We start from the raw sequence: 25,092 nt of genomic DNA, 5'->3' as shown, positions 1-25,092 counted from the left end.
GCAGCTCTGGCCAGTTTCCTCTCCCAGTAGTGTTCTGAATCTGGCAGGTGTGGGAATTCTTGGAATTTTAATTGGGTTTATCCAGGTCTGCTTGTGTTTTCCAGTTTCTGTGTCCAAGCTGTGGTCACTGAGCCTGTCCTCTCTGGACAGTCAGGTCTGCCTGTGTCCAGTTTCTATACCCAGGCTGTGGTCACTGAGCCTGTCCTCTCTGGACAGCCAGGTCTGCCTGTGTCCAGTTTCTCTGGCCAGACTTTGGTCACTGAGCCTGTCCTCTCTGGACAGCCAGGTCTGCCTGTGTCCAGTTTCTATACCCAGGCTGTGGTCACTGAGCCTGTCCTCTCTGGACAGTCAGGTCTGCCTGTGTCCAGTTTCTCTGGCCAGACTTTGGTAACTGAGCCTGTCCTCTCTGGACAGTCAGGCCTGTCTGTGTCCAGTTTCAATGTCCAGGCTGTGGTCACTGCGCCTGTCCTCTCTGGACAGCCAGGTCTGTCTGTGTCCAGTTTCAATATCCAGGCTGTGGTCACTGCGCCTGTCCTCTCTGGACAGCCAGGTCTGCCTGTGTCCAGTTTCAATATCCAGGCTGTGGTCACTGCGCCTGTCCTCTCTGGACAGCCAGGTCTGCCTGTGTCCAGTTTCAATATCCAGGCTGTGGTCACTGCGCCTGTCCTCTCTGGATAGCCAGGTCTATCTGTGTCCAGTTTCAATGTCCAGGCTGTGGTCACTGAGCCTGTCCTCTCTGGACAGCCAGGTCTGCCTGTGTCCAGTTTCTCTGGCCAGACTTTGGTCACTGAGCCTGTCCTCTCTGGACAGTCAGGTCTGCCTGTGTCCAGTTTCTATACCCAGGCTGTGGTCACTGAGCCTGTCCTCTCTGGACAGTCAGGTCTGCCTGTGTCCAGTTTCTCTGGCCAGACTTTGGTCACTGAGCCTGTCCTCTCTGGACAGCCAGGTCTGCCTGTGTCCAGTTTCTATACCCAGGCTGTGGTCACTGCGCCTGTCCTCTCTGGACAGCCAGGTCTGCCTGTGTCCAGTTTCCATGTCTAGGCTGTGGTCACTGCGCCTGTCCTCTCTGGACAGCCAGGTCTGTCTGTGTCCAGTTTCCATGTCCAGGCTGTGGTCACTGCGCCTGTCCTCTCTGGACAGCCAGGTCTGTCTGTGTCCAGTTTCAATGTCCAGGCTGTGGTCACTGCGCCTGTCCTCTCTGGATAACTCTCAAGTTCTATGTTGTGTGTGTGACATTCACTCCGAATGGCTTAAAGGAGCCTTACTCACAGCAGGGTCGCGGAGCCTGCTGATCCACTAGGTGGGTGGGTGTCTTTATCTCTGCTACAGCTTGGACAGCCGGGATAATGGGATGCTGTCGCTGATAAAGGACCTGTTTCCCCTTTTTTTTTAAAAAAAAAATCTCACACACGTTTATCAATCGACCCCCAGGGTGTGGGTGGACCGCCGTAAACAGGTGTGAGATAGTGGAGGGACACATTCCTCGCCATCGCCCTCTCCCACCCACGGAGCTTCTACCCACATCACTCTGCAACCCCCCCAGCTCCGGACGACACAACCTCATTCCCCTCGCTCATCTCGGACACGCAGGGTGTTTGGAGACCAAGGAGCGCAGGCAACGCAACAAGAAAATCACAGCCCCCCCCCCTTCCTCTCCACCCAGAATCTTCGGCAGTCAGCGCTTTGCAAACAGGTTCTGTTTTTACCGCTCCTGTCCCACATTTATCGACTTATCACGGGAGAGGTGGGGGTGAAGCACAAAGAGTTTGGGATATGAGCCGCGGAGACGGATGGCGGCTTCGTCGCGCCGCTGCAGGTATCGCTGAGGTAAGCGTTCAAATCGGCCCGTGTCATTGCAGCTTCGAGCTCGTTATCGCTGCATCTCGCTTTCTCTCCGGACCTCTTCCTCATTCTCCGGTCTGCCACCCCACCCCTCGTCTATATAGCCACCCGGACACCTGAACTGCGCGCCTCCTCTCTCTCCGTCACGTCTTGAGCGGCACTGCTTTGAGGTCACGATAACAGAGAGAGACCCAGGCAGCCAGCCCCACCTCGCCCTGCAGGTAAGATGTTGATCTGCTGATCTGTTGTGGCATTATTATTATTATTATTATTTTATTTATTTATTTAAGGATTTCAGAAGCTGTCTTTTTGTCCCTCTCGCAATGCGAAATGCGTGGAGTTTGTACGGTGCATGTACTTTCTCTTGTCGCTCTAGAAGCAGGACCAGTCTCCAAACAGCTGTCCTGTCGTATCGTATCGTATCGGTGGATGGGAATCTTTGTTTTCTGCCCTCGCGTCAATTTTACAACACGTTCCTGGACGCCGCAGATGAAAAAAATCAATCCAGTTTAAACGTGCGTTAATTCCATTCCCTACCCGTATTTCCCAAATCTTTTTTTTTTTTGTCGGTTTTAATTTTGCCACCCATTTGTTTTACACAGACACAGGAAACCCCATCGGTGTCACAAAATATTTACTTGTAGCAAATCTGGAAGGGTATGGATCACACTTTTCTGTGGCGTTTATCTCCTGACGCTCAAACACGCTGCCGAGATAACCGCGAGGAGAAGGATGACCCTGCGTTCCAGTCGCGTTAATCAGCAATCTGTCATTCCCGTTTCTTCGGTCAGGGCCGGGCAGTGTGTCTCCAGGTGTTCCTAGAAGCTTCAAAGCAGCAGCAGCAGCAGCAGTTGTGGGAGGGAGGGGGGTCTGGAGCTCTTAAAGCCGTCATGAAGCGATTCACCTTGTTGAGCTGCGCAAGAGTGAAAGAGCTGCACCGTGCGGCACTGTTTTTGGAGAACTGCCAAGGAAAAGCAGCTACAAGATGTAGGGCAGCCATCTCTTCACCTTTCCCATATAAACCCCACGACATATACTATGTAGCTCAATGTGTCAGAGCTGTACTGAGCTCTGCGCTGTGTAACTCAGTGTGTCAGAGCTGTACTGAGCTCTGCACTGTGTAACTCAGTGTGTCAGAGCTGTACTGAGCTCTGTTGTGTGTAACACAGTGAGTCAGAACTGTACTGAGCTCTGTTGTGTGTAACTCAGTGCGTCAGAGCTGTACTGAGCTCTGCTGTGTGTAACTCAGTGCGTCAGAGCTGTACTGAGATCTGCGCTGCGTAACTCAGTGTGTCAGAGCTGTACTGAGCTCTGCGCTGCGTAACCCAGTGTGTCAGAGCTGTACTGAGCTCTGTGCTGCGTAACTCAGTGTGTCAGAGCTGTACTGAGCTCTGCGCTGTGTAACTCATTGTGTCAGAGCTGTACTGAGCTCTGCGCTGCGTAACTCAGTGTGTTTTATAGACAACTCTTAGGCTGGTTGTGACTAGGCTGTTTTTGGCATTAGATATGGAGTGAGTGCCAACTATGGCCAGTTTCAGAAGAAAATCCCTGGAAGTAAGTATTTTGCTGGAAGCAGTGCAGTAAAAAATGAAATCAAGATCCATTATTAATAATAAGCACAGTTGTTTTACATAAAGAATAAGAAGAGGCCTTTCCTGGAACTTAGCTGTAATTTCTCTTCCCCATTCTTACAGTCATACTATCTAGCGACTGTTCTAGAAACTGGAAGCATCGAAGCGACGGGCGCTCGACTCGCCCCATCAGTCTCGTTCAGTTAGCATTAGAAGAGTTTGAAGCGCGTCATGCTAATCGACGTCATTCAACGGATCACGCGCACCAAAATCCAGCCCTGACTGCAGTACGCATCTTCAACAGCTAACCGCAGGGCCTAAATTCACATCTGCACTACGCACCACTTATTGCATGGTCTATCAAGTTTTTTTGGGTCTCACTACCACGTATTTATTCTTCCACGACATATTTATTGTGTTTGTCGTTGCCTTGTGTGGTCTTGTCGATTGTACTGTGTGTGACCCTAGAGAAGAGCACGGTTATGAAGTCCAGTGTATGTGTCCGTGTGGCAGTAAGACAACTCTACTCTCTTTTACCTCTTTTACCCTCGGGATTGTTCTTTGAAGCGGCCCGTTTTGCAGAAAAGGAAATGACAGCTCTGCTCTCTTTCAGGGCTGAGATGTTTTCAGTGTTGGCTGACCCCTGATGCTCTCTGTCGGCATCAGGCACCTTCTCTGTTTCTGGGCAGTGTTTTTCTGCACCTTTTCTCAGCCGCGTATCATTGACGCCAAGATACAAGCAGTCAGCTCCTGGGAGTCTGCCGCCATGTTAGCTAAGCCTTTAATTGAGCTCTGATGTTTATACTGCGTTTGATATTTTTTCTGGTTCTGTCACTGTTGCAGTTGTGGGCTTTTTGACGATGTTTTCCTGTCTTCTCCTCTTGTAGGAGTGGGATGGAGTCTGATTGCTCTGCCTTTTGATTCCTGTTTTTGGATTGTTTGAAGAACAATAAAAAGATAAGGCACTTATTGTAGATAGTACAGAGTTTTATTGTAGGTAGTACAGAGTTTACAGTCCTACAACAAAGCAGCAAGCCAGCCATGGCATTCTTACGTAAAATTCTTGGATATAATAATAATAATTCCTTGCACTTATGTGGTTCTTTCCCGGTCTGACTCCAGTCAAAGCTCTTAACAGGTAATGGGGATCCCCTCCACCACCACCAGCGTGCAGCCCCACCTAATTGAGGCTCCAGTCCACTCCCCACACACCAGCTCTCAGTGGGGAGGAGAGCAGAGTGATGAGGCCAGTTCAGAGATGCGGATTATTAGGAGGCCATGATTGGTAAAGGCCAGGGGGAAATTTGGCCAGGACACTGGGGTAACACCCCTACTCTTTTCAAGAAACACCCTGGGATTTTTAATGACCACAGAGAGTCAGGACCTTGGTTTTACGTCTCATCCGAAGGACAGCGCCTTTTTATAGATTAGTGTCTCCATCATTATACTGGGGCATTAGGACCCACATAGACTGCAGGATGAGCACCCTTTACTGGTCTCACTAACTCCTCTTCACACCTGCTAAGCTTAGCAACCAGCTCAGCTACCCTTCCTCCTTCTGAATCTACCTCTCTTTCTCCCTGCATGCTGGACTCCGCTGGACAGCAGTCAGTTCTGCATGGGCAGGAACCCACTCTTCCTTTGTCATTGCAGCCAGTCCAATCAGACAGCCCAGCTCCGGCCATGCCCCCGCCTCTTGCCCTGACAGCTCCGGGGCAGATTGGCCATTGGTGGAGCCGGCTGAGGTTCCGCCTCCAGCACAAGAAGGACTGGACGCAGGTGCTGGATGAGACCTTCCTACTGCAGAGCAAGAGGTATGGGAACTGACATCATCGCATTGGTGCTGATAGCAGGGACATGTAGGAGCGTGATTCTAGTGCAGAGCAAGAACGAGCGTGATTCTAGTGCAGAGCAAGAACAGAAGGCTCTTCTTTTTCACCTATCTTAGCCCATTTGGTTTGGCAGTTTATTAATCCCAGGACCTCATCCAGCTGTGTCCTGAGAGAAGCCAGGGTGTGGGATTCAACAGTGTGGCTGGGCAGCTTGTTCCCCCCTCCCACCCCTCTCTGTGGTACTGTAGTTCCTCCTGATTGGAGGATCTCATCCAGCCAGGCTATCAGCTTCGACAACACGGCTTAGTTTCTTGTTCCAGACTCCCGCTATCCTTTGCCAAAAGAAGTACCTCCTGTTCTGGATCATGACCAGTGAAATGTCTCTCTCTGGCAACGTTTCTTTTTCCTCAGGATTAAGGACAACCCCCTCTTTTTTGCGGCGAAAGAAAATGACGTCATGTCGATCCGCAAGCTGCTCAAGTGTCCGTCGACAGACATCTTCGAGAGAGGTCAGACCGCCAGTGTCCATCCAGACCCGCTTCTCTTTGTCAGGCTGTCTGACTGTCTTCCTGTGTCTGTCGCTGAATCATCCCATCAGTCTGGATCTCCAGTAGCGAATTACATCAGCTGATCAGTGTGTCTGATGGCCTGCCTGAGTCTCTATTGGTGAATCGTGTGTCAGTCAGCCGCGAGGCTCTGTTGGTGAATCAGATCATCTGTCTATGGTCAGTCCATGTGTCTGCAAGTTGATAGGTCATCTGAGGTTCATCAGTGCTCCTCCAGAGTGACAGAAGTTTGTAGTTTTCAACCCTCTGAGCTCTCACAGATCTGTTAGAGCAGAGGAGCTCATGTTTCCAGCAGTTAAGCAGGGGGTGTCGCGTGAGAATCTGGGATCTTCTCTCCCATTCCGTTGCGGGGACTCGTAGCATCTTACCCCCTCTCTCTCTCTTTCAGGGGCACTGGGGGAGACCGCTCTCCACGTGGCTGTGATGTTCGACAACCTGGAGGCATCTGTTGCTCTCATAGAAGGAGTCCCGGACCTCATCAACGAGCCCATGAACTCTGATGTCTATGAAGGTCGGCTCCCCCATTCCCCATGCCAACTCCCACATTTGTTGAGGGTGTGTCAGTCAGGGTGTTTCATTAAACTTCCGGTCTTTGTGTGTGTGTGTGGTCCATTGCCAGGGATGACAGCCATGCACATCGCTGTGCTGAACCAGAACGTGAACCTGGTGCGCGAGCTGATTGCCCGAGGGGCAGATGTGGCCACAGCGCGGGTGACTGGGACATATTTCAAAAAGAGGAGAGAAAGACTGGTCTACTTTGGTATGGTTGTGTACATCTATATTTGTATTATTCTCTGTGTTTGTCTCTCTTTCCTTGTTTTCCCTTAGAAAGAAAAAATATAGGATTTATATTTGAATCCATGTTAGGTGTGTCTCTAGGGTCTATATTAGGGTCTGTATTAATCTCTGTGTGTGAGGAGTGTCTCTAGGGTCTGTATATGGGTCTGTATTAATCTCTGTGCGTGAGGAGTGTCTCTAGGGTCTATATTAGGGTCGGTATTAATCTCTGTGTGTGAGGAGTGTCTCTGGGGTCTGTATTAGGGTCTGTATTAATCTCTGTGTGTGAGGAATGTCTCTAGGGTCTATATTAGGGTCGGTATTAATCTCTGTGTGTGAGGAGTGTCTCTGGGGTCTGTATTAGGGTCTGTATTAATCTCTGTGTGTGAGGAGTGTCTCTAGGGTCTATTTTAGGGTCTGTATTCATCTCTGTGCTTGAGGAGTGTCTCTAGGGTCTATATTAGGGTCGGTATTAATCTCTGTGTGTGAGGAGTGTCTCTGGGGTCTGTATTAGGGTCTGTATTAATCTCTGTGTGTGAGGAGTGTCTCTGGGGTCTGTATTAGGGTCTGTATTAATCTCTGTGTGTGAGGAATGTCTCTAGGGTCTATATTAGGGTCGGTATTAATCTCTGTGTGTGAGGAGTGTCTCTGGGGTCTGTATTAGGGTCTGTATTAATCTCTGTGTGTGAGGAGTGTCTCTAGGGTCTATTTTAGGGTCTGTATTCATCTCTGTGCTTGAGGAGTGTCTCTAGGGTCTATATTAGGGTCGGTATTAATCTCTGTGTGTGAGGGGTGTCTCTGGGGTCTAAATCAGGATTTGTATTAATCTTTCTGTGTTAGGTGTGTGTCTAGGTTTTGTATTAATCTGTTTTATTTTCCAGGTGAGCATATCCTCTCCTTTGCTTCCTGCGTGGGAAATGAAGAAATTGTCAATATGGTGATAGAAGCTGGGGCAAACCTCCGAGCCCAGGATTACCTTGGTATCTTTCTCGATTTAAAAAAAAACATTTTATCCACATGACAGTTTTGAGAAATAATTGACTTAAATAAACTCAATTATTTTATTCTCGTGCTCTTTCCCTCTCTGCCTTCTCCTCCTCTCCCTTGTTTGTTCTTTCCCCCTCCTGTCTTTTCTCTCCACTCTGCTGCCCTCAGGCAACACTGTTCTGCACATCCTCGTCCTCCAGCCCAACAAGATGATCTCCTGCCAGATCTTCGACCTGCTGATGGCGGCCGATGGCAAGGCGGACAGGGGAGTCCCCCTCGATGTTCTCCCCAACTTCCGTGGCCTCACCCCCTTCAAACTCGCCGCTAAAGAAGGAAATGTGGTGGTGAGTGAGTGTGGAAGAGAGGAGTGTGTGTGTGGCTAGTTGGCACACCTGATACAAAGAAAATAGCATATCCCAGAAGGCACCAAAATGTCCCTGACTTATGTAATGTAGTGGGCATGGCAGGAGTATTGCTTTCTAACACTATCAACTCAAAGCCACAGAAGTAGTTGAGTTAAATTAGAGAGTTAGAGTTAGAGGCAGACCCGACTGAGCCCAGAGCTTTAGACAATGGCCACAATCCCGCTGCTCTTATGAAGAGAGCCATGGGAGTTTTAATGGTCAGGAACTCAGGACTTTAGAACAAACTCCTCTGAAGGGTGGCTTCTCCTCCTGTAGCACATGGCCCTCATGCAAAGATGTTGGTTGGGAAATTCTGGGTAGGAAAACCCTCCACTTCTGGCAGCAGTCTGGTCTTCCTGAGAGGTCTCCCATCCCAGTTAGATATGGAGAGACATGAACACTGACTTGGGCATGCAGCAGAGAGCCAGTGACCTGGAAACGAGAAGGATCAAGGAGAAGGAGCTGGAGAAGGAAGGAAAGAGAGAGGAAGAGAGGAGAGAGTTACTGGGCAGAAATAGAGAGACAGTACAAAGGCGGTTTTGCTAAAGTACATCTCCTGTGGGATATCAAGTGAATTCCAAAGAAATATTGTACTGGAGGTGCAATTCTTTAAATGACAAAGATGGGAATAATGCCTGTGGTCAGAGCAATATTGTATTCCTGCACCAAGCGGCTGGACACTACTGTCTGTGAATGACCCACCTGGAGGGCCTGTGAGGATGACCTCACGCTCTCCCTCCCCTTTCTTCTGTCTCAGATGTTCCAGCACATGGTCAGTAAGAGGCGTAGCCTGCAGTGGTCACTGGGCCCCCTGTCCTCCTACTTGTACGACCTGTCCGAGATCGACTCCTGGAGCGATGACAGTTCCGTCCTGGAGCTCGTCGTCTGCAGCCCCAAACGAGAGGTCGGTGCCGGTCTCCACCCACCAGTCCGCCCGCACTACCGATGCAATGCAGCTGGCTTGTACCCATCAGTCTCCCGCCCTCTTTCTCTCCTCTCCAGGCGATGCAATGCCAGTTGGGTACAGATACCAAGGAATGTCTGTGTTCCCTCCCCTCTCTGTCTTGCTCTCTCGCAGGCTCGGAGGATCCTGGACGTCTCTCCAGTCCGGCAGCTGGTCAGCCTGAAGTGGAACCTCTATGGGAAACATTATTTCCGCTTCCTGCTGCTCCTGTACCTGTTGTATATCGGCACCTTCACGTTGTGCTGCACCTTCCGCCCCTTAAAGCCAATACCGGAGAATTACAGCCTGGAGCACACCGACATCACCATCTTTGTGCAGAAGACACTGGAGGTCGGTGCCAGGGCTTGTGCTCCTGTGTATGCGATGGAGTTTCCTCTGTCTCAGTCTAGCAAAGCCTTGAAGCAAAGGGTTGTTCGCTGCAGAGATGTCTACCAGCTTGGGGACTGTAAAGCAGCCATCTCTGACTGCTATCTAAACCCAGCCACCGATATACACAGTATATATCACCAATCTGATGACCTACCTACCTCTTAAGAGGTTCTATTTACAGGCTTGAGGCAGCTTAACAGCCCTTATTGACAGGTTAACTGATATTGCAATCTCTCCACAGCCCAGCCTGCTATGCGCTCTTTGAACTTGTTTCATGGTGATTAGGGTAATTTCTCTACTGCAACACACCTTTAACAGTAAAACATATGTTGTATCCATCTTTAGATCTATGTCGCCGTTTCTGTCATTTCCAGTGTCTCTGTTCATCCGTCTCTGTCTTGTATGGTCGATCTATCCTTACGCCTGTATGACTGTCTTTCAGGAGAGCTACATTTCTTATGAAGATCACCTGCGTTTGGTGGGAGAGATTATCAGTGTGGTTGGGGCCCTGGTTATCCTGTTACTGGAGGTAACTGGTAATCTGTTCCTTATCTCACGCACAGATAAGACCATCACACAGCCAGACACATGATGACATCGCAGTCCTACGGGAATGTGCACATTGTGGGCCATTTTTCAGTTTAGAAACCTCAGCTGTTTCTGTTCTTGTTCTACCAATCTGATCAGGAATCAGCAATTCTAAATGGTCTTGGCTGATGGCCAAACTCATGCGCTCTGCTGCTAATGAAAGGCTTCAAGAATCACACATGCACCCTCCGAGATGCAATGTGCTCTCGTCCCCTCCATCCCCCTTTTGTAGGTGACGTTGCTAGCTCACAAGAGCCCTGGTCGGCCACTAAGGGGGGGGGGGGGTTCCTGTTGTGAGACTATGACCAACTGAAGTCCAATCTGACACCACTAGTGCTTGGTCAGCCATGAGCCAGTGCTTGGGGAATCCTGGTCATTTGTCCAGAGCTGTCAGTACCTGATGAATTGATTGGGTGAGCTTTAACTGGTCGAACCAATGAGGAGGACTGAGATGCAAGACATACATTTTAGCATTGAATTCAGCCACAGAATGGTTACAAATGAAAAGAGGCTGTTGTTCCATTGAACCCATCTGGTCATTTGTAACTAACTGATCAGAGGATCTCGTCCAGTTGTTCAACAGCATGACTAAGCAGCTTGTTCCCCACTCCCACAACCCTTTGGGTATGGCAGACGTCACTGATTCTCTTCTTTCCGTTTGTTTGAAGTGCTCGGTAGCACTCCGAAGCGCAAGCATTTGTTTCGTTAAAACCATCAAAAATGCAGGGAATCCTGGCTGAGGTGGAGTCACGAATTCCATTGTCTGCATGACTTGAGTCCCATCTGAGTCTTCTGTGGCAGCGATCTGAGCCCGGGTCCAAACCTTGCCCTCCTCCGATCTGGTTCTATGTCTAGTAAAACCAGCTCATTCATTGTAAGGTATCAAGCAACGGTGTTCTTTGTTTAATGGTATTGTTCTTCCTAAAGAATACTCTGCGAAGAGTTTTATCTGGAATACAGTTCTCCCAAATTCTGTTTCTCAGCAGGGAGGCTAGGATGCAGGGTAGGACAGTTAAAAGGAAATATGTAATTTCATTATTTACAGATATCATTGATTTTCTATATATGTTATGTTGCGTCCTAACATAATTCCAGGAGCTCTTCTGGCAACAGAGTTCTCATCACAGTGACCCTTTTCCCCTACACTCCGATGTTGTTCCACGGATGGAATTATTCTCCGCAGTCGTACTCCTCCCGTTCCTGAGGTTGTTCCGCCACTGTTTCAGATGGAAAAAATCTTTTGATTTCAGATCCCGGACATTTTGCGTGTCGGTGCGAAGAGATATTTTGGGCAGACCGTACTTGGGGGTCCTTTTCATGTAATTCTGTGAGTATGAGCGAATTGGGTGTCCATCTCTAAGGGAGATTTGAATATTCATGCTCATTGCCTTGTATGAGTGGCGGGCCAAGTTAGTATCTACACAGCAGCCAGCCACATCTACATCTCCTGTCTTTCAGAGCTGGTTACCTTGGTAATTAATTAGACAGGAGTCCTGAACTACCTGGGGGCATTAATCTTTCTGTGTTAGGAGTGACTCTAGGGTCTATATTAGGGTCTGTATTAATCTCTGTGTGTGAGGAGTGTCTCTAGAGTCTATATTAGGGTCTGTATTAATCCCTCTGTGTTAGGTATGTCAGTAGAGTTTATATTATGATGTGTGTTAGGGGACTCTAGGGTGTGAATTACAGTATGTATTAATCTTTATGTTGTCTCTAAGGACTGCATCTATTAGACTATCATTCTGTAAAATGCATCTCTGTATTAGGACCTAAATTGTCCCTCTGGAGACTCAATAGTGTCTGTCCTTATGTTGTTTTCTTTGTCTCTCCTCAGCATTACCTATGCCTGTCTTGTGCTGGTGTTACTGATTTTGAGGCTGTCCAGTTCTGAAGGGGAGGCAGTGGTTATGGCATTATCTCTAGTTCTTGGTTGGTGTAACGTCATGTACTTTGCACGTGGGTTTGAGATGCTGGGACCATATGTGATCATGATTCAGAAGGTGACTCCATTCGCCCACTCTTTCTTCTCCTCCTTGTCCTGTCGTTTCCAGTGCACTGTAGTGTCCACCTATTATTGGGAAATTAGATTATCGATTTTAAGAAATTAGATTTCTTTCAGATGTCATTATTATTTCTCTCCCTCACTCCTTCTTGTTATGTGAATACTATTCCCTCTTTTAATCATTTTCTGTTTACATTCTCTCTTCTCATTTATTGTATTTTAGAGTACTTTTGTTATCCAGTCAGATTATGATCAGATGCCTATTGATGCTGAGAGAGCATTTTGAGATACTACAGGCTGGACTGTACTGGGCTCTCTTGATTGTGACCTCGATTAGTTATTAACTGAGATTATAATCAGACTCCACTGACACTGACAGAGCAGTCTGAGACTCTCCAGGCTGGACAGGACTGACTGGACTGGGAGCTGGACTAGTTCTTCACTGGGATTATAATCAGACTCCACTGACACTGACAGAGCAGTCTGAGACTCTCCAGGCTGGACAGGACTGACTGGACTGGGAGCTGGACTAGTTCTTCACTGGGATTATAATCAGACTCCACTGACACTGACAGAGGAGTCTGAGACACTACAGACTTGCTGGACTGTACTGAGCTAGCAGGTTTTAATTGCTCGATCTTTTGTCCTGCAGATTATATTTGGGGATTTGACTAAATTCATCTGGTTGAGTGTTTTGGTGTTAATCGGATTTAGCACAGGTAAGATTCTCATGAATTGTAACCCAACAAATTCTTATTTTGATTGCTTTGCAAGTTCTGTGTTTCGCATTTTCCGTTTTGCTTTTATATTTCTGGTTAATTAAAAATAAAGGAAAGTTATTTTCCTATATTTTAAAATGTAGTGGGAAGAAAGTGGGAACTTAGAACTTTTGTCTCCACGTCAGTAATAAACCTTTAGCATCATGCACCCATTTTCTGTTTCAAACTACAGGCTGCATTATCTGTAGCTGCTTTGCACAGTGTATGAAACGTGCTGATAACTGCACCATGGGACTTGTAGTGTATTATTCCTCTCCTTCATGGTTGGCACACAGGTCCCCTCTTGCAGATGTTCCTCCTCATTGAGTTTTACCCCTCTGTTTTTCATCATGTTAAGCACCGTCCACCATTGCAATACTTTAGCATTACTCTTCTCGTTCAGATCAGTTTAGAGCTGTCTGCTATCTTGTCTTCTGTACCCACCCAACTGGGAATCACTGATGACGTTTCCTTGCCTCTCATGAAACATGTTGGTGGGACACATGACAACGTATAATCCACTCTTGTCCTAATTTCCCCCTGTCGAAACTCTTGCATGACATTGCTCGGTTTTTTCCTTGCCCCAGAGCAGAGAAACTCCACTTTTATTGAGTGTGTTAACTCTCTCTCTGTCACTCTCTCCCTGCAGCTCTGTGGATGACATACATGACCTTTGATTACACTCAGGGCATCCCCTCCTACAAGTCTTTCCCAGTGTCCCTGTTCTCCCAGTTTGAGCTGTCGATGGGGATGATTGACTTGCCTGTGGACCAGACCGTCCCCACCCCCCCCATTGTCCACATCCTGCACATTATGTTCTCCGTGGTGTCCTGCCTGCTGCTGCTCAACCTGCTGATCGCCATGATGAGTGACACTCACTGGAGGGTGGCTCAGGAGAGGGACGAGCTGTGGAGAGCTCAGGTATGTCTCTGTCACGCTGACCCATCTCACAGACTCACCCCAGAGGGATCAGGTTCCTGTCTGTCTCTCTACTCTTGTCAGGATGTTCCAGATAAAAGACCAACTCTGTGACCCAAGACACAGACAAGCTGTGATGGTCTCTCCCTGTCCTCTATCTGTCTCTCTCTCTCTCTTTGAGCATCTCTTCCAGCCTGTATCCCTGTCTGTGCCGGTCTCCCTCTCTCTGCTGTGTCTTTCCCCTCTCGGTCATGCCCAGCCAGTCAGCAGTGTGGACTTAGTGCTCTAACTCACCTCTGCTCTCTCTCAGGTTGTGGCCACGACCATCATGTTAGAGCGCCGGCTGCCTCGCTGCATGTGGCCCCAGATGGGCATCTGCGGACAGGAATATGGACTGGGAGACAGGCAGTACCTCAGGTACTAGTGTTACTATTATTACAGGAGTACGGGCTCGGAGACGGGAGGTATCTCAGGTACCAGTATAAATATTCTCCTAGATGTCACCTCAAAGCTCTCAGGATTTCCGGCAGGGACCAGGAGGCACTATTGCACAGGAAAAAGAAGGGATCTTGTCTAATTAGAGCCCTGGACTGGCGCTGGAGAGATCCCCGGCACAGGCCAGGTTAAATCCAGACAATGTGTGGACTTCAGGCCTGCACCTCTGATGAGCTCACTGGTTGAGCCTCTTGGGGACCCCTGCCTTCTTCTCCTAGATGGGGGTTTCTCTTCTCAGCCATCGCCGCTCCCCATGCCTGTGTAGTGCTGAGGTGCCGTGTGGCTTCCTGTGTGGCTGTGTTGACCCCAGCCTGTTTCTCTCTCCCCAAGGGTGGAGGACCACCGCAGCCAGGCCATGAAGAAGATCTGGCACTACGCCAACGCCTTTCTGGAGAAGGGGGAGGGCCTCGGGGAAAAGGAGCAGGGGAGAGAGACCGACCTTTCTGCCAGCAGAGTCATCTTCCGATCGAGGCAGAAGGGCAGGACCATGCTCAACAGGAAGTCTCTGGGAGCCTGGGAGATGATCCGTCGGAGTGCCCTGGGGTCTGAGCACGGGCTCACAAATTTGGATGCAGTAGAAGTGGAATTGAACGTCTGAAACCACCTTCTGCATTCCCTGGGACGTGGGGAACGTGGTTCCGAATCGAGGAAGATATGATTGATATCTCTTCTGTCTCGCTGTCTCTCCTGTGATCTGTGATCTGTGATCTGTGATCTGTGATCAGTTCTCTCCCTCTCTCACCGTCGCGGGACGTTTTATTTGAATTTTATGTGCTTCTTTGATTATGTATGAAATTGTGCTCTCGGTGTCTCAGACCTGTTGCTCAGTGCTCTCAGAGTGGTTCAGATCTGCGAGGTCTAGTGCGAGCAAGTCACTAGAAGGGGTCCCTCTCTGAGCTCCAGGAAAAACTGACAGAAGGACAGCGGACAACGAGAGAGAGGTGATTGCACAGGGCAGGAAAGTTAACAGGTCTGCTGATGGCAGTTGATTCTTTGCATCGCTTAGATTGAAAAGCTATCCTTACTGTATTTATTTCAGAATTGGGAATGTACTTGACATCTTAACTCAGGGTTTACTAATCGAAAGAGCTATAAAGCCTATAAAGAGCTACCGTTCGGGAGCTACACCTACAAATCAGCGTGTGTGATTTAATAATGGCACTCTAATTCAGTTCTTAGTATTTAGTGCAGAGCTGGTGACTTGAATTAAACTGGGTAGAAGGCGTCTCTGTCTGAGTGAAATTTTCAAGACTGATCCAAGGAGAAAAAGCATCTCTTTTTTTCCGAGAGATAAGACATGGATTTGGTTTCTGCAAGGACAGGATAAGATCTGTTTTGATGTCCTTCTCGGCGTCTTGTCAGCATTGCCTTTCAGCGATGCGGAAACGCAGCTGAAATCTTTCTTATCACAATGCTGTGTTTTCCTTAAACTATGAGATTTTTTTTTGCCTGGAGTGCAGATTGACACTCCTGCGCTCCAGATATCACTGGATCCAATGTGGGCACTGCTAACTGAGCTCTTGCATCTACAGAGTTTGTGGGGTATAGGTGACCGGAGGCCAAAAGGACTGGTGGTCACTTGGGGTGTCTCGCAGGATGGCCAGTCCACTTTCTGGAGCCAGCTGGTCAGCTCACACTGTCGTCACATGACGGATGCAGACAGGCTTTTCTTTTCTCACTGTGTAGCGTAACAAGCCTTCTTTGTAATCGCCCTAGACTCCACATGAAATACTTTTGAGATTTCTTTTCAGAGCTTGATGTGATCAGGGGAAGAATTTAGTGTGATTGCTACTGCTGTACGGTCTGTGATCAAATCAGTGCTTTAACCAAGGGATTCAATCACAGTCCAATGAAATTGCTCAGGGATCTAACTATGTCAGATTTTGGTTTTGATTTGTTAAAATAAATTATAGACATTTCTAAATAAAAATTACTTCAATGCTGAAGGGTTTCTTTGCTAGTGCACAGTCTTTCTGAAATGTGAAGTGTGTTGTGCAGTGTGGATACAGACATTGTAACAGAGTGTTGTACTGTACTGGGACTGTAGCTCCTATTGTAACAGACTGTTCTACCGGACTGGGACTGGAGCTCCTATTGTAACAGACTGTTCTACTGTACTGGGACTGGAGCTCCTACTGTAACAGGACTGTTCTCCTATACTGGGACTGTAACTCCTATTGTAACAGGACTGTCCTACTGTACTGGGACTGGAGCTCCTGTTGTAACAGAATGTTCTACTGCACTGGGACTGCAGCTCCTATTGTAACGGGACTGTTCAACTGTTAAAAAGAAATTAAGAAGAGGCTTGATCAGTAACAAGAATCATACCAGTGTTAACAGCACAGCCAGTGCAGAGACAACAGCCCTGAGCGAATCCAGACTAATTCTTTTTCAAAATTCAGAGCCAAATCGCAGCAAGTAAAAAAATACTGTCAACATTAGAACACGTTAGCATTTTATTTTTTTCCATTAAAAGTTACACCTACATCGACAGACCAGGCATCAATTAATGCAATGACCTCCAACACGAAGGAATGATTCTTTGGAAAACACACATCTGTAAAAGCCACATGTCCTCAGTCACCAACAAGAAAGCAAAGATGCAGAGAACAGCCAAAAAGCCCTTCGGTAGCTTGTGGAAGGGATCCATGTAATTTCAGTATGAATTTGACTCCAGTTTCGATTGGTACATATAGCAGGTCTACAGGTCAGAGCAACGAGCTGTGTGGCACTGAGAAGCTCCTGCAGTTCATGACTGAGATCAGTCATAGAAACAGCACAAGAACTGGTAGACATTTCTGCTGGGAGAAGATACAGGTATGCTTTTACCGGGTGATAAATGTTTTCCACATCTCAAATGTAGCTTCGGTACAGACTTGTTGGGTTGAAACTGTTGTACATAGGAAGCCAGTCAAAGTCAAAATTAAAGGAAAGAAAGGAAGGTGTCTTTGAGCCTATTCTTGCGATGCACCTGGAAGGAGATTTTAGAAGCTGTGAGAGGTCTCTTTTCTCTGCTGGAGGCTGTGGAAATGCTGCACAGGAGGACAGTCATCTCCCCTCTCCCGAAGTTCTGGACAGCTGGACCACCACCTCCTCTGGAGACACCACGAGCCACAGTTTCCTGATATAGAGCACAGCTGGTCCATCACCTCCTCTGGAGACACCGTGAGGCTCACTGACACCAATCAGCCTCTTGCCGGCAGTTCAGGCAACACGAATCAAAAGACATCCAAATCACAAACATCTCTACCTGCCCCACCGAGACACACTCACAAACACAGCCACAAACTGGATTGTTACAGAAACCTAAAAAGACGAGTATCTGACCAGGGTATAGGAATACAGAAACAGACCACGTTCCTGATCACAAATATGCTGACTAACTAAAAATGCTGTTCGTATTCCTTGCAAAGTTTAAATGTTTATTTATTACTGTTCCTAGGTATCTGAAACACTGAATGAACTCCAGGTTGAGTTATTGAATGTAAAGCGACCACAAGTAGCCAGTTCTTTGGTTTTAGCAACATTAACATGAAACATGCTTGTCTGACACTACTTTTCCAATTTACTCACCATTTAAGTAATTCTCCATCTTTCTCCATCATCCCCAGAAAACAATTCTACTTGGGCCACATCATCGGAACACTTCAATAGGTTAATAGAGAAGCCGTGCATTTTCTTATAGATGTAAAATAATGACTTGATGAGGTTTATTTCACCACCTTTCCTGCTGTTTATTATACTCACAGAGGACTTCCAAAATGAGAAGAATCTGGCTGCTTTACAGGGTAAGCTGGTTTAGCTCTGCACATCCAGGTATCACACTGACACTCCTTCACTACAGCTGTATCCCTGAATTAATTGGAGCTACTCAGGACTTCTGACATGTACAAATCTTATACTGGTTAACAGCATAGTGGCTGAAAGATATGCAGGCAAACTGCTGCGGAAAACAAGTTCATATCCAGCCACAGAGCCAACGTGTCAGAACCAGCAGGTGATGGAGGAAGAAATAAAACTGATCAGAAGACAAAGAGACGAACACAGAAACTGACAGACTGACCCTGGAGTAAAACATTTTTGATGAGAACATGATTTCAGTCAGCACACTGCACTGAGCCTGTAAGCTTGATGAAAAGATGTGTTCAGGAAGATCAGAAAGAGACAGGTGTTCAGGCACCTCCAGCACAACATCCCACTGAGGCTCATTCAGAGCTGGTGAGGGTGTCAGTCTGAGACTCTTGACCTGGAGCTGGTGTCTGCTGTGTCACTGAGGCTCAGGGCCAGGAGCTGGACTGGATACAGATGACATCGCGGTCAGTGGAGCACAGCTGGAAACTGAAAAGGGCTTCATTAAAACAGCCTCCATAGACACGTGTAGCAGTGTCTCCGCCTGGCGGCCACACTGTGAAATGTCACCTTCTGACATCGCTTTTCACAGTGTTACTGCAACTTTAAATGTCGACATATTGAACCGATTTAGAGGGTATTATGTTGTTCGCTTAACCCTTTAACATTAAAATATTTATCCAAGATTATTTTTCGAGGCTACTCTCTATATAGGTCATGTTTAAGACTTGTTAAAATTAAAAAGAAATTATTAATGGAATTATATCATGACTTTATGCACAAATGTGGTCTGGTTAAGACTATTATTAAAATGTTATTGATGGATTTAGGAATCAAAACTGTCATCACCTCTGAACTGGCTCCATCACTCTGCTCTCCTCCCCACTGAGAGCTGGTGTGTGGGGAGCGGACTGGCGCATCATCCAGGTGGGGCTGCACACTGGTGGTGGTGGAGGGGATCCCCATGACCTGTAAAGCGCTTTGAGTGGAGTGTCCAGAAAAGCGCTATGTACGTGTAAGCAATTATTAATTATTATTGTGGATCGTCCTACAAAAATACAATTTAACTGTAAATATGTAGATGTCGGAGATGTTTTGGGATATTAACATAAAAAATAAGAAAATGAGAAATGAAAAAATAGGATTAGAAATAATCGTCAGTAATAAATTTAACAAGTAATAGGTTTATTCTATGCTAAAAAGAGAAGAAAGAAAACATCGTTTCCGCCGTGGAGCCTTCTTCAGGTGTGAGGAATATAATTAAGTCTATTGATCGGCTACAGCAGGGGGTGTCGATTCCGATAACTGTCCGCCAGGCGGCGGTGGTGATACACGAGTCTATGGAGGGCTGGTTTACAGTGCAGTAGTGAGGGTCTGGTGTGTATTAAACACCCGGATCATGTGACTGGGGTCTGTACTCTCTTGTTGATGAATGAGACGATCCACAGCCAATCGGATCACTGGATTGAGCCCAGCGATGTCGTGATTGGTCAATAGGATTTATTGCTGATTGACAGTAAATTTTCCCAATTATAGACGAGCCCCGGTCCAGTTGCCCAATAAACTCCGAGATTCAGGAGAGGGGTGGGAATTTTAAATGTGTTGTTGTTCCTCTGCGTTTAAGAAACCGTAAGGATTTATTATTTAGCCAGAAGTAACATTTAATCGGTGTCGCTTTTCTCTGTGAAACATCCGAGGCGGCTTTTTGTGCTGTAGCTGTAAACTGTTGCGGTTTGTCTCGTATTTTGTTCGTCTGAACACATGAAATCACGGCGCTACGTTACACGAGTTGCTGTGGAAACTTTATTTCTGCTTCAGACACGTTGAGCCTCAGTGATCGTGAACCTTCGTGCAGATGAAGATGATGATGAAGAAGACGATGATGGTGAGACCCTTGTGTGTGAGAGCGCGTCTTCTAACTGTTACTGGAGAAACAAGACTGAAGCTCAGACCTTTCCAAAGGCTGAGTCCCTGAGCTGTGAGGATCATGAGGACCAGCTGGACAGTCCACTGTCCACTCCACAGCTCTGAGGAAGGAGGTAGGCAGGACAAGAGCTCGTCTTTAACAGAAGCTGTGAGAACTGAGGGTAGATTTGACTTTATTTATTTGTTCTCATCGTACATTTTATGAATGGGCTCTTGTTGTGTTAAATGTGCTGTGTATTGTGTTGTGTCTTTTACCTGTCTGCAAAAACACTTTCCCCACTGGGACAATAAAGTAAGTAAGAGGTGTCCAGTCCTGGAGGGGTCAGTGTGTGTCTGCAGCAGGGCTGTCCAGTCCTAGTCCTGGAGGGGTCAGTGTGGCTGCAGGTGATCCAGGTGTTTTTAATCAGCAACTGCTGAAGAGCTGGGAAAAGGTGTTTAACCTTTTGGTCCAGTTTAACCAGTAACCAGCTGGTTTAGCTCCAGTCTCTCTCCTCTGTAGCTCTATACTGTGTCCATGAGAGATCTAGAAGACAGACAGAGATTACGTGTTGATTTGTGTTTGTTGATTTAGTTATTACATTATAATATTGTTTTTTCTCAGCACTAGAATAGATAAAGAGAGAATACAGATTCTGATTTAATCTTTATTTAAAAATAATTCCCTAAACATTTAAATGTTAAGTTTTCCAGCAATGTATTGAATATTTATAGACAGATACAATGTTTGGAATATCTGTTAAATATATGTTGCTTTATATATATATACACCTGTACAGATCTTACACTCAGTCTCTGCTGGATCTCTTCAGTTTGCTGTGTGTTGTTTGTATTTTCTCTCTCTGTTCGATCTTATAATTGCTATCGTGATGTGGAATAGTGTTGTCAGTTGTTGTGTTGAAAGGAGATGATCTCTGTTGTAGTAAACTGTGCTGTGCTCTTTGATCCCTCTGTCTGAGCTGCTCCTACACTGCTGTGGGTATATTCTCAGGGACGGCCTCTGGAGAATCTGTACCAGCCTCAGGAATGGACACCGATATCAGCTGACTGTTCCTTCGCTCCTTCATTCTGTTCATGTACTGTTTTAGCCACTTGTTTTTATCTTATTTTTGTTCTTTAATTAAAATCAGGTTGTGAACGCCTCTTCCATGCTCTTGGGTTTTATTTCCAGTGTCTGTGAAGGAAAGTGTGGTCTTCGTGGTGATGAGAGAGCTCTCTGCTAGTCATTATATCGAAGAGTTTCGGGGGAACTTCTCATATGAGCTCTGTGCCTTTTGAGGGGTGAGATTCAGTGGAAGGGTGAAGCCTGATTGTCCACATTTATAATAGAAGTCTAATTCCATCATACTGTCAAACTCCGAGCTGCTCAATACAGATGGAGTCACACTGACTCACTGCAACACCTTTCCCAGTGAAGCAGGGTGCTGTGCAATAGGCAGGACTGACAGCCCCTCTGAACACTGTGCAGGAGCACAGCAGCTCCAGATCACTGCAGGATTGAGCGCAGCTCCAACTGTCCTCAATCTTCACAAACATCATGAAGTGACTTCATGTGAGCTGCAGTTGTGCAGTGGCTCCTGCAGTCCAGCTGTGCTCTCCGCTCTATTTTTATTACAGAAGGGGGTCCTGCTCTCGGCCGGGGGGTGAATCGCAGTTTTAAAGCTTTTATATTTGGCGCCGGTGAAATTTCCGCGCGGCGCTGTGGCTCGTCGTGTAGCGCGCTGGTCTGCGGGCGGTGAGAGTCCGGGTTCAAATCCCCAGACTAATGTGCGGGCAGTGCAGATCTGGGTTCAAGCCCACCAAGAAAAGCTTTTGTAAAACCCGAAACACAGCAGATGAGCAGAGATCCTACTTTTAGAATTGCGAGAGGAGGAGGGATACCTTTTTATTTTTTCGATTTTTTTCGTTTACCGAAATTTTGCTAGATAAGTATGACCGCGGAGTCACTCCAGATTTGGCAGGAAGTATAGCTCACTCAGCTAAACCCCGACTCCTCCACATCTCCACCCCGGAGCCCCGGGTTCGAGACCCGCCTGGCTCGGCTGATATTTTTCTCTCGAGCTGAACTTGCGCTCTTCTGATTGGCTGCTCTTACACCCACCTCTTCCACACGCTGATTGGACACTATTAACACTGAACCCCGCCCTTCACCACAGCCACACCCCCTGTCCCAGTCACCATGGTGACGGGACGCGTTCCCTCAGCAGCGCGGAGCGTCATCCTTCACCTACCGGGCTGCGAGTGTCCTCGGGCGGCGGGGCTCTAATCGAGGCCGGGGATGGAGGCTGCAGTCTAGGCCGCAGACCAGCGGCTCCCGACTCCCCGACCACGACAGCCCAGTGCCCGGAGGCTGTAGCGCTGCGAGCCGCTTGGTGTGGCTGCTCACAGGGGAACCCGATTCACGGTTCTCTACACCCCTGTACCCCACCCTCCCCCCGACCCCAGAATAATCAATTAACCAATTAACACTCACAGCAGTTTATTACAGCAAATAAGGATATAAAGCATAAAACAATTACAATATACAGCAGTGTTATTAAGCAGGTATCCACACATTTCCATCTCGGTCCCCGGTGTCTCTTATTTTGCTACCTTTGTCGTCCTTTTCGCGCTCATCAGGGGGTTCACGTTATAAATAGGGGCGGGTCTGTGCTCCAGACCCGTGCAGGCTGGGGTCCCGGCCAGAGGGAGGGGAGGCGGGGGGACTCCGGCGGCTCGCTGGCTGGGAGAGAGGCGGCTGGTACCCCGCTGCTCTCCCGGTACAGGCGCTTTGCTCGGCTGCCGGAAAAAAAGAACATGCATTAAATTTTTCTTACAGGTTTTAACAAAAGCAACAACGTTTTCTACGAAAAATGCATTTTAAATGTTTTTAACTCTCTCGCTTTAACCTTTACAGCAGGACAGCCGGCGTTTCGAGAGCAAGGTAAGCGGTTTCTCTCTCTCCTCACACCGGGGGTTTCGGTTTTCACACCGGGTCTCACACGGCTGGGCTCCAGTTTCCTGCGGTCAGTTACCGGTAACTCGAGTTACCAGTTTCCCCCAGTTCAAGCTAAACGGAGCGGTCGGCGCGTCTTCATGCAAACCGGCTCCGGAGAAAGAAAACCCAGCCGGACCTGCAGCTGCACAGTGAGTCGATACCGGTAAGAGACGAAGCCCCTGTGAAAGTGGTTTTCAGTCCTAAACGAGCCTTGAAGCTGCGCTTTCCTGACCGGGTCTCTCTCGGCCTCTAGGAAGAAGAGACTCGGACTCGCCTGTGAATCCGCCGCGGAGCTCCGGTCACTCGGTACACGGGTGGGTCTGCGCTCAGGTCTCCACGCCGAGAAGGACCCGACAGCCGCCGTTTAAAGCCCAGAGCCGCGCCAGGATCCTGCAGAAGCCTGGAATACAAACGAGAAAAAGCGTATTGTGCAGGTAAAAACACAACATACAACAAGCAGTTTAAAGAAGCTGAGGCACGATTTTAATACCATGTTTCTCCGCAGAGTCGAAGCCACAAGTCCTACAGCCCGTCCGGCAGCTCCGCCAAAAGTAAGTTGCGAAATTCATTTACTTTTCAAGCCCCATTTCATGACATTTTCCACTCGGACCGAGAAAAGCCGACAGCCTTCGCCCAGGATCTCGGTCTAGCTAAACGGTAAATTTGAGAAACTTTCTTTGTTTGCAAACTCGCTATTTAAAGGCAGAGAAGCGACTCGGGCGTCGGAACCGCTAAACAGCCGCGGATTGAAGTCTAATTGCAGACTGACCGCACCTGCCTTCTCATTCAGACTCGGCCAATAGGGGCGGCGGGTCCCGGAGCTGCTCGTCTCTGCTGCTACACAGCGAGTTTTCAAACTGGGACACGACCAAAATCGCAAAATCCCCTAACAGGGACAGTTAAACAAAAAAAAAAAATCTCATCTGAGGTTAAAAATAGGTTTTAGTCGGAGCTACTCAGCTTGCAGCCCTTCCAGTGCACTCCACTGCAGTAATCTGACTCAACCAGCTGCTTAATTAGTGCTGATCCTGCTAATGATCAATTCAACAGCACTGGGTGCAGCTACACTGTAATGCAGTGGACTGGAGAGGCTGCAAGTAGCTCCGATTCCAGTATCAAGGTCCCACCTTCACACTACAATACCCTGAGACAGGACGGGCTCCCACACTGACACTACACTGCCCACTCCTGCTCTTTATTCACCTCAAGGCAACACTGCTCACAGGGAACACAAATAAGGAACAAGCAGGTGTCGACTCCACTCTGGAAAGGAAACCAGAAAATGGTTCTGGCTGTGGAGTTGTCTGTGTGTCGGGAGGCCATCAGGCTGTAGAGAAACAGGACACCGTGAGACAGAACAGGAGTCTGAAGAGGCTCTGAGACTGAATGCAATAACTTCTACACCTGTGCTCAACCCATTACCTCACCACATCCTCCCCAAACGGTTAATAAACCTCATTCTCAGCACTCATTACTAAACCAGTTTAGCTTCTCTGGTTTATACACTTTCCTGTGATGAATGTTAATGGTTCCTGCCCCTCGCATGCTTTCTGACAGCATCCAAACCACACAGCAGCTCTCCTGCGCTTATGTTGGGGTGAACTCGACTGTTGCAGGGGAAGGACATGGTTTCTGATGATGTGGAGTGAGACTGAATCCTGCAGTTAGTATGTGAACATGATTCAGATATCAGGACTCTGCAGTGACAGTGTTAGGGACAATTGTAGCTGTTGTCTCACAGATGAAGAAAACTCCAGAGCCAGAATAAATGTTCTTCTCAGTGTGGAATTCTCCCCTACTTGTTCCTCTGCAGCTCCCACACTGACACTCCTCTCCACTCTGAGCACATTCAAACAGGCAGGTTTTTCCTACAGCTGAACAATCTCCTTTCACCAACAGCCTCAGCTGCACTCCCACCCAAAGACACTCAGATCTTTTTCATGGTCCAGTGGAAGAATTCTAACAGCACAGAATATGAACAAAGCACATTAATTCATGTCACTGGCCCTGTCAGTCAGCCCCTCCTGTCAAGGTGTTGATACTGTGGGACACTTGAAAATGCAGGTTTTCATTGGAAAGGTACAGTGTCCTCCATCAGTACTGCAATGAGTCAACTTTACAGTCAAGCAATTTGTTCTTGTGATCAGAACAAATATTATCCTGGTTTTATTCTGTGGTAATTCTCTGCATACATTTGATCAGATTAAAATACAAATATCCTTTGTATTTATCTCTGCATTTTGAAGTTACTGGGACACATTCACTTTAAA

At 47.6% G+C, this 25,092-nt stretch overlaps 1 protein-coding gene across 1 annotated transcript; it reads left to right on the top strand.

The window, feature by feature from the left end:
• The first annotated feature begins 1,988 nt into the window (after positions 1-1,988).
• Positions 1,989-16,019, top strand: trpv6 (transient receptor potential cation channel, subfamily V, member 6). Its single transcript, XM_088939908.1, has 16 exons — positions 1,989-2,063; positions 5,067-5,227; positions 5,657-5,754; positions 6,200-6,322; positions 6,431-6,571; positions 7,470-7,568; positions 7,744-7,919; positions 8,737-8,883; positions 9,058-9,273; positions 9,755-9,841; positions 11,151-11,227; positions 11,735-11,900; positions 12,555-12,621; positions 13,310-13,581; positions 13,889-13,995; positions 14,404-16,019. Exons 2-16 carry the CDS (start codon positions 5,097-5,099, stop codon positions 14,669-14,671), a joined length of 2,175 nt encoding a protein of 724 aa, XP_088796034.1. The 5' UTR covers positions 1,989-2,063; positions 5,067-5,096; the 3' UTR covers positions 14,672-16,019.
• Positions 16,020-25,092: the final 9,073 nt, after the last annotated feature.

The sequence above is a fragment of the Atractosteus spatula genome, chromosome 22, assembly GCF_055471065.1.
Source record: "Atractosteus spatula isolate fAtrSpa1 chromosome 22, fAtrSpa1.hap1, whole genome shotgun sequence".
NCBI lineage: Eukaryota > Metazoa > Chordata > Actinopteri > Semionotiformes > Lepisosteidae > Atractosteus > Atractosteus spatula.
This window is presented reverse-complemented; position numbering and strand designations above follow the sequence as displayed.